Source organism: Ptychodera flava, chromosome 12 (assembly GCF_041260155.1).
Source record: "Ptychodera flava strain L36383 chromosome 12, AS_Pfla_20210202, whole genome shotgun sequence".
NCBI lineage: Eukaryota > Metazoa > Hemichordata > Enteropneusta > Ptychoderidae > Ptychodera > Ptychodera flava.
In genome coordinates, this window is record NC_091939.1 from 25,412,300 (window position 1) to 25,422,766 (window position 10,467).

The 10,467-nt window shown below is 37.6% G+C and overlaps 1 protein-coding gene across 2 annotated transcripts in view; it reads left to right on the forward strand.

The window, feature by feature from the left end:
• The window catches only part of LOC139145500 (tryptophan decarboxylase-like), a 42,143-nt gene that overhangs the window by 21,257 nt on the left and 10,419 nt on the right, over positions 1-10,467 (forward strand). Inside the window, exons 1-2 of one of the 2 annotated variants that reach the window (XM_070716719.1) lie at positions 9,215-9,439; positions 9,837-10,065. In XM_070716719.1, coding sequence (XP_070572820.1) covers positions 9,840-10,065 — 226 coding nt within the window. In that variant the 5' untranslated portion in view covers positions 9,215-9,439; positions 9,837-9,839. Of the gene's footprint in view, positions 1-9,214; positions 9,440-9,836; positions 10,066-10,467 lie in introns of those variants that run through there. The other variant, XM_070716721.1, reaches the window with a different exon arrangement.

Genomic DNA, 10,467 nt, shown 5'->3' on the forward strand with positions numbered 1-10,467 from the left:
ATATTTCACACCATATAAGTTAGCATCTTGCAAAATTAGACAAGTACTGATTGGAAGGTGAAGTGTGTGTGTACCATTGTTTTACCCTGAAATTCAGACTTGTGTGCCTGTTTTATTAATAACTACAATTGGAAATGCCCTAAAAATGTTGGAAATTAGAAGAGAATGTACAATTTAAAAGAACATAAAAAAATTGTCCGAATCGGACTGATATCGCGCAATATGTATTCATAAGTGTTGATTCCATAATACCGGGCGGCCATTTTGGATTTATGCAAATTAGGCATTGTTCCCTTGATTGTGTATTTATTTATTTATTTATTTATTTATTTACTCATTTTTCTATTTATTTATTTATTTATTTATTTATTTACTTATTTATTTATTCAACATTACAGACATTTGCACCTTATAAAATCATGAAACAAGTATTGATTAGAAGAATAAGTGTTTGAGAATACCATTGTTTTTAGACTTATGTTCCTGTTTTGTAAATAAAAACAATGGAATTATCGTAAACATGTCTAAAATATGATTAAAATGTACAAGGTACATGGAAATAAAAAAAAATATTAAAATCTGACCAATATTGGGCAGTAAGTGGCCAAAAGCATTGAATCTATAATACTTTGGCGGCCATTTTGGATTTATGCAAATTAGGCAGTTTTCCACTCCTTATATTTTGGAAGACTTTTGATATGTTTTTCTATGGGTTTTTTGAGTTGAGTAGTTAAAAGATAAATTCTGTAACAGTTGCAATTTGAGGTGGGTCATTTCATATTTTGACTGGACTATTACTTAGCTGTTATATTTATGTTGCGGATGGATATTTGTACAGGTACTGGTAAAAAGAGCGTCCGGCCGGATTTCAAGTCAAACCAGCATAAACTATAATTATATCTACTTTATCTATCCTCCTAGTCATCAAATTATATACATTTTAAAGACGAAAAGCATAGATGATTAAACAAAATCAGACGAAATGAACAGGAACGAACAAAAAACCCGTTGAACTGGAAACTTATGACAATAAAGTAATGTTGGAGTGGTTCAGGAACTTGAAAAAGTTCTCCCCGACAGTGTCGCAATATTTCTGCAAAACGTTCAATGCACCTTTGATTATCGTTTTCGTCCGTTTCGAGTCCTTGTTGTAATCCAGAAATTGACTTCTTCAGAAAGTGGGAAATTTCTGGACTATCGTTTCACTCGGCCGCAGACGACATCTTTGTTTACATTCCAGTTCACGCATGCACATATGTAGTTTTTGAAGTCATTATTTTTCGGAACTGATACCTGGCAGGTAACAGTTCCGACAAGTGATGCCTCATGAGGTGGTTTAAGTGGATGAGCACAAAAAGAACGCATCCCCCGTGACTATCAATGACCAATTAGAACATACTGCGTATGAAGTGTGCTCTAATTAATATCTGACGATCAATCACAGGTGTACTGGAACAGCAATTGGAAACTAGAGAAAATTACCAGGAAAAAATGCGTGTATGTAGCGTCAAACCAATTCATGGAAAATTGAAAATTGAAATCACCTTTAAAATGCTATTTTGATTTTAATGAAATAACAACCAATTTTTAATATTCCTTTTTTCAGACAAAATTTTTATTTTACCGATTTTTTGGCACGGTTTTCGCGGCTAATCAATTTTCAAAAATATTAAAATACATTTTAGCACAAAAGCGTTATTTAAATGATGGAAATAGAATTTTATTTTTCATATTCATCTTAATTGAAAATACCAATTGACAGACCAATTTCAATAAAGCTTCTATTATTTGGTTATTAATGAAACATAACTCTGGGTAACTTCCCCACACAAGAACGAGAAAGTTTCGTGTTCGACGTGCCTCTAGCTCTGCCCTGTAGTGTTCTACTACGACATCAAGAATGACGAGAACAGGAACCAGTTCAAGAAAGATCTGCGAAATCGTATAATGGAGGACGGCAGGGTCAGCATGTCATCCGTGACGATCAAGAGGAAATTCTGCCTGAGAATTTGTGTGCTGAATTTTAGAATTGATCAGTGGTCATGTTTTTTGTTTCATCGAAAAGTGGTCGCATTTATTTGCTAGAAAATGTTTTAGCGTTTGATTTCATTAAATCTTCATATGCACCCCAATGCATTCAAGGGATGCTGCTATGTTCGCAGAAAAGTGACAGGAATGTTATGGCCCACCCTGTAATCGAAACTGAACGCCCCCTCCTTTTAGGAGCGGATCATTTCTCTTCTGTCTGACTGTGCTAGATGATGGTCAGGTTGATCGAGGATATCGATTCGAGCGTGAATGTGAACTTCTTCCTCCCTTTTTCATTGGAATGCCAATTGAAGAGAGGGTGATAAAAACAAGGTTTGTCCATTTCTATTTCTAAAAACAAGATTTCACCCAAAGCAAGGAGGTCAAAGCTGCTTCTGTTGGTCATGTAAGGAAGGTAATAGCTCGCTGGCTCGTCTGTATTCATGCAATGGTGCGATATGTAAGTAAGTCACAGGTTTTCAGAGATCTATTGTTCACGTCCGTATATCTACACGCGTCGACACCAAAGGTTCGTCATCAGGGAGGGAACATCAATTTTATCAAGGCCAGTGGTCTTGTCTTGCGGAAAGCAGCCTTCCTCACCTTAATTAGAATTAACTAGCTGAAAATCTTTTTCACTTCAATTGTTTACTTGTCCATGTAAATTTGTACATTGGTCATCATAAATCGTAAAGTTCAGTAATGCATGGGTTCAAGACGACTTCGAATGGTTTGAAGTTCTTGCTAGATAAATTTTGCTTATGAGGGACTGGACAGAAATTACAGAGAGAGGGGAGGGCCGGTTTGAAAATGATGCTAAGCGAAAACTAGTGACCCTTTAAAATGTTTACGAGAAAATCAGTGACCCTCCCCAATTTTCATGAGCAAAAGTCAGTGACCCCCACCCTGCATGTCACAGTCAATATCAAGTATATCTCAATAATGTCTCATTTGACTTTTGAACTTCAAGCGAATACTTTTTAACCTTACAAATAATCACTTTTATACAAGGTTTCAAGTAATTTTATGAAAGAGATCACATCTTACTATAAACTATTCCATCAACTCAACTACTAGCAGTACAATTGGCTTTACAAAATAAATAACAGACAGCAGCTGTAATGTTTACTTTCATTTACAGTTTGGCCTTTAATTGTACATTGAGCACTATTATTGTTTGTAAAGAAAATTATTCAAAAAGTCACCATCGAACAACATTTACCTATAAATGCCCAGATATACCAAGGTTTGACGTGGGAACATGTTTAATAGTTAACCCCTAGACTACCATGAGAAATGAACTGATAGTATCATATCTGTTGTTCACATCTGCACTTTCAAACACGCTATTCTGGGTCAAGTACCTTTGTATCAATTGTCAAACATATATAAAAGCACAGATTTAGTTCGTTTTTATTGTAAAACTAAATTATTATAGTTTTCAGTTGGAAACTCTCCATGGTAGAGATGTCTTTCTTCTTTAAGTCAAAGATTTCTAAACCGAATAACGCCCTTGGAGAAACTTAAACTTTCCAGATGTTGTTGGAGATGATTGGGTTTACACCATTTTTACCATGAAGCCCAGCGCCAAACAACTGATACAGCGTTCTTCTTGCAGTTTGCAGATTTTCTGCTAAATCAAATTTACCATTTGTTTTTCTCGTAATACCTAAATGTGTTGTGTAGTCGCCTAGAGGAATGACGTCATTGTTATTTTGTAAATGATGGAAAAACCATCTTATGAATCACTGTTTCGTCAGATACATATACTTTTACTTGACTTCCTGGATCATGGCGCTTGTCTTATGAATGTTAGTGGAGAGTAGATGATGACATATTGTTTGAAACGTATATGCAACGATGAATGACGTCATGGGTTTCGCGCTAGTTCTCACGTGATTTTATCATTATTTCTTGGGCGCGTGATTTTGCGGGTTTTTTTCTTTTTTCACTTTTGCGTCTACAAAGCTCTAAAAACTCTAGGGTCGGCGGGTAATAAATAGGGTAGGTCGGGTTATCGGAACAGCACAATTATTTTTGTTTGTTTTTAGTGATTTATTTCTCTTCTATCTGACAGACTGTGCTATTCACACGCGATTGTGCAGTACCTTAGTCCAAGCTTGGCGGTTCTCGAAGCTTGCGTAAAGGTTTTTCAATGCTCATCGGCAAAGCTTGTCGTGGTTAAAGATTAATCCAATCTTTTTTGCAAATTTTGAGATAAGGTTTGTGCCCAAAGCCTGGAGCAGGATTATTGCCGAATCTTAAATCAAGCGTACCTTGGATTCAGCTTGAGTGAAGCTTGGCATTTTAACCTTGACCTAGAACTCTGTAGGCCATTCCACTTCACTGGGTGGTTGTGGTACAATTTCAGATTAAGCAATTTAATTATTAAGATGTCAATACGGGTTTTCATAATTTGAAGGATCTTTATATTAATATAAAGTACCGCATTAAATGTGAAACATAGGATGGAGTATGTAAAGTAAGTAATTTTTCGTACTTTGAAAATACTCACAGCCCTTCATGAACGTTACGAATCCTACCAAAAATCAGGTCAAAATCGACCTTGCGCAACGCACGGAGAAAAATAAATTTAATAAGTTGTCCTGGGAAGTCAATAAATTGTCCTGGGCATTCAATATAATTGTCCTGGGCATTCATTGTTATCATAGGCAATAGATATGTTGTCCTGGGAATTCAATATATTGTCCTAGGCATTCAATACATTGTCCTGGGCATTCAATATATTGTCCTACACATTCAATATGTTGTCCTGAGCATTCAATATATTGTCCTAGACATTCAATATATTGTCCTGGGCATTCAATATATTGTCCTGGGCACTCAATATATTGCCCTGGACACACAATATATTGCCCTGGGCATTCAATATATTGTCCTAGACATTGAATATGCTGTCCTGGGCATTCAATATATATTGTCCTAGGCATTTTACATGTTGTCCTGGGCATTTGATATGCTGTCCTTGGAATTCAATATATTGTCCTTGGCATTCAATATATTGTCCTGGACATTCAATATATTGTCCTAGACATTCAATATGTTGTCCTGGGCATTCGATATGTTGTCCCAGTCATTTTACATGTTGTTCTGGGCATTTGATATGTTGTCCTGGGAACTCAATATATTGTCCTAGGTATTCAATATGTTGTCTTCGGCATTCAATATATTGTCCTGGGCATTCAATATATTGTCCTAGGTATTCAATATGTTGTCGTGGACATTCAATATGTTGTCCTGGGCATTCAATATATTGTCCTAGGCATTAAATATGTTGTCGTGGACATTGAATATGTTGTCCTGGGCATTCAATATACTGTCCTTGGCATTAAATATGTTGTCGTGGGCATTCAATATGTTTTCCTGGGCATTCAATACATTGGCCTAGGCATTTTACATGTTGTCTTGGGCATGATATGTTGTCATGGGCATTCAATATATTGTCCTAGGCATTTTACATGATGTCCTGGGCATTTGATATGTTGTCCTGGGAATTCAATATATTGTCCTTGGCATTCAATATATTGTCCTTGGCATTAAATATGTTGTCCTGGGCATTCAATATATTGTTCTAGGCATTTTACATGTTGCCCTAGGCATTTGATAAGTTATCCTGGGCATTTAATATATTGTCCTAGGCATTTTACATGTTGTCCTGGGAATTCAATATATTGTGCTGTGCATTCAATATGTTGTCCTAGTCATGTAATATGTTGTCCTGTGCTTTCAATATATTGTCCTAGGCATTTAAGTACTGTGGTTATGACCCTTGACCCGAGCGCGTTCGATATACGTCACTTAAAGCACTGCTGCGATATCACAGCTATATATGAGTAAATCATTTCAAAGGTAAGTACATCGTCTGCTCGTATAATTTTGTCACTGGCTTGCCTGAATATGACTGAACTTATTTAAACGATCTACATGAAAGTTTGTCTTTCTTGGGAGTATCTTTACTAGTGATATGCCTTGTGTCAAAAACTTACACGGAACAGGACCAAGAACTTTCTCAGTCACTGCGAATCGTAGAGTGTGGTGTGTGCACCTTCTCTGTCCTCAATTTTCAGGTTTTTGTGGCTCATTTATGGCTATACTCGATATAATTCAGTACACGGTATTAAACCGTGTCAACGAGAAATTTGTCGTATAGCGCTAGCGATTAATTCATACAAGTCATGATGTAGTCGACCATGCCGCACTTGTAACCTCAATAAATTTAATAATCTCCATAAATGTAACATCAACCATAATTGTAATAAAATGCACCCACAAATGTAATATCACCCATAAATGTAACAAAAATCAACCATAAATGTAATAAAAACACCAACCACAATTATAATAAATGGTAACCATAAATGTAATAAAAAAATCACCCATAATTGTAATAAATCTATTTTGTCGTTGCAATCGAGGAATTAGCCCTTAAATATTGATCTATGTAATAAGAAAAGCAACTCCACACATTATTCATATCTTAATTGTTTGCGTTTAGTGTGTTTTGTATATTTGAAAGTGTATTTTACGTTTCCCTGTTTTGTGTACAGAACTGATTGGCCATCATGGCGAGACGCAGCTGTAATCTGAACGTCAGTGCAGTCTCTACTCCAGAGTGGAGGAGACTGTATAACACAAAGATCCTTTAACGCCGTTTTTTTTCGAAAATTGCCGTTCTTTTTTAATCAGTCGCTTCAAATTCGTCTTAAGTGGATAAATTGTGTGGAATAATCGATAGATTGTCTGTATTCCTATGTTGTCCCACTTGAAGTTTGTTCCTTCACTGCATGGGGATGCTACGATGTCTAATTTTGTTCTACTGTGTTCAAGGTAGTGTTCGTATTGTTTTACTAGATTATTGTTATAGTTAATCTTTATTTAAACTCGATAACTCCATAGGTGAAACACCAGTCCTCTTTTCATGGAGGTCGAATAAACAAAAGAAAATCATATTACAGCAACAACTTGAAAACACAAAAAACACAGAAGTACAAATATCAAAAAAACTACGAAGAAGCATCAGACAAGTAAATAGAATACAAAAGTTGTTGCAAGATTTCTTAAAACTTATCAGTGACTCGAAGTCCCTGATTGATTTGGGGAGATTGTTATATTCATCCACACCCGCAACAGACAAGGTGTTTTGATAAAGAAGTGTACGTGCTTTGGGAACTTTAAGGGGGTTCTGATTGGAAGAACGAAGTGATCTGGAAGGGATATAATTATTGAACATACTAGTTATATAGTCAGGGGTTAGATTGTGAGTTGCTCTGAAAATTTGGGCCATACGGTTACAACGGAGTTTCAAGTTAATCGGCAGCCAATGAAGCTGAGTATACATTTGATAAGTGGAAAGAGACGGAACAGTGTCAAGAATAAGTATCATTGCACGTCTCTGTTGACGCTCCAATGCATAGATATTGCAATTGGAAGTAAGCTCCAAACATTAGAACAGTAATTGATTGAAATATAGATATATGTTCTCGTCAACATGTTTTTTTATGTCGTAAGTTTCTGTTATAAGGTTTTATATTTCTCTGTTATTTGGTCTGAGTCATCTGTCATAAACTTGTGTGGTATCACTGGTTGACGAGTTATTTTGACGCTTCCTTATTATGTAATTATCAGTGTGTACAACTGCTGTTCCACTTCCATTATTTAACGGTTTGATCAGTACCTCACCGTTTTCTGATAGCGTTTCTCAAAGTATTCTATTCTGTGTTTCGGAAAGGAAACCTAGTTTCAGGAAAGTATGCATTAACATTACACCAGTCTTATTAAAGTTATTATTTACTCAGGGCATTGATAAACAAATGATCACATACGCAAGTTCAAGTTTATTACATTTATGATTGAGTTTTATTACATTTATGATTAATTTGTTTATTACATTTGTGGTTGCGGGTTGTTACATTAATGGTTGACTGTTTTATTACATTTGTGGTTGATTTTATTACAATTGTAGTTGATATTACATTTGTGGAGATTATTACATTTATGGAGGTTACAGCACTCTTAAGTAGCGCACAGATAGCATGAAATTAAAAGCACCGGCCGTACTGGACCATGAACGATAAAAAAGTGTCTGTTTCGCGATGTCGGTCTCAACGCAAACAGATTCTGAACGCGTTCGTGTGTTTATTTTATCCAAAGCCTGATTACCGGTCTATATTTTTCAGTAAATGTGATCATAACTTTCAAACCAATAATTTGCCAAGACTCGGCAGCAAAATAGGCTCCCTAAACTGAGCAAAAATAACCCTTTGGGTCAAAAGCTGGGTCAACGGATCCCTAAGCTAGTAGAAACGAGGATGACATCATCCGTAAAGTTCGGGCATAGGTTACTGCACAAGCCTGGAACAAGAATTGAAAGTGTAAGCTTGTGTAAAGGTTAGTTGTCCAAAGGTTAAACAAATGAATGCAAGGATAAGGGACCGTTCAGTTTTTACGCCGGCGGGGGCGGCAAAATCCAGGGGGGTATCCTAATTTTGGAACCCGCGAAGGGGGGGGGGTCATCGCTTTTTCACTGGTAGGAAAGGTTGGGTCACCACATTTTCAAAAACATATTACCTACAATAATGTTCACTTTGTGCCATGGCAATGATCGACCCTCTTTACCGGCGGGCCGCCTTTGGCGGCCCACTACAATAAATATACTTTATGTATTACCCATGACCCTCTTCACGGGCAGACGCCTTTGGCAGCCCACTCCAATTAGGTTTACTTCGTGCAACGGCCATGATCGACCCTCTTTACCGGCGGGCCACCTTCGGCGGCCCACTACAATAAATTTACTTTATGTAATAGCACATGACCCTCTTAATGGGCGGACGCCTTTGGTGGCCCACTCCAATTAGGTTTACTTTATGCAATGGCCATGATCGACCCTCTTTACCGGCGGGCACTGGCATCTCTGCTACACGAATAAAGTGCGCCGTGTACCGGAGGTCAAATCCAAACCGTGTGGGTAAATTTGACATATGGGTTTTGTTATTTTTCAGCAGGGGGGGCATCAATTTTTTCCGTCTGACAAAGGGGGGGGGTCATCTTTTTTTCACAAAAAATGCAGGGGGGTCTATATTTTTTTGAACACCGGCGACAAGATTTTGCCGCCCCCCCCCCCTCCCCAGCCCGTAAAAACTCAACGGTCCCTAAGCTACAGCGAATCTTGGGCGTACCAGTCTTATATTAAGGTCGGCACGCTCACCATTGTACTGAGCTTCGGCGCCAAACTTCATATAACCTTTGACTAAGCTTTGATCAAGATACTGCACAATCGCGTCTTTAGTTAGGTGACGCCAGGGAGATCGAGGATATCGATTCGAGCGTGAATGTGAACTTCTTCCTCCCTTATTCATTGCTATGCCAATTGGAGAAAGGGTGATAAAACAAGGTTGGTCCATTTCTATCGTTGAAAACAACATTTCAACCAAAGTATGGAGTTGAAGGTTGCTTATGTTGGTCAAGCCAAGAAGGCAACAGCTCGCTGGCACGTGTGTGTTCACGCAAATTGTGTATTGATGAACTATGAAATATATAAGTTAGCCGTTGAAACGCAGCTATCTGTGGCGGGGTGCGTCCATGCGGGTCATCGAAAGGTTAACCACCACGGGTTGACCTTTTGATAGACGCACGCTACAGATTTTTTGAGATCTATTGTTCACGTCCGCATATCGACAAGCGTTGACACAATTTTGACAAAATCCGTTGTTTTGTCTTATAAAAAGCAGCCTACCCCTTTCATCCTACAGCAGCAAAGCTATTCACCCCGGTTTTTGCATTTCTTTAAGACAATGGATACGCTAGAGAAAAAGCTTGAAGAATTAGAAGAGATATCGATGACATTGGAGCCAGATTCAGAGGAGCGCATGAGGCTGACACAATGTGTGAATGCCAAAGCTGAAAAGTTCTTGAAGGGACTGGCCGAGTCGGAATCAAAGAAGGTGGTCGTCAAAGCAAAGGACAAATCGTCCTCAGTTGTTCTGAACACACCCTTCAGCGATGATGGCACAGACATTGGTAAGTTATCTATCAATTTTCATGTTAGGATATGTACGAACCAGTTGGGTATTTTACACTAGCTGGTGTGCCGAGTAAATGCTGCAAATAATGATCGCAAAATATAGTATCACTTATCATCATAACAGTATGCGACAGGTCGTTATGACCTATATGTAAAATGAGGGAATCAAAACTTATGACGACGACGACGTTGATGATGATCGTGACGATGGAGGTGGTGGTGGTCTTTTTTTATGGTAATAACGATGTTAATTCTTATACAGTCCTTCGGGTAATGTGCTACTTGTAGTACTCACTAGGGATGAAAAAATATAGCCTCTTGTACATATAGCCTCTTGTACAAAAGGAAATGAAATACAAAATCTGAAAAATCCGCAAACAAATCCCTATTTCAAAAGA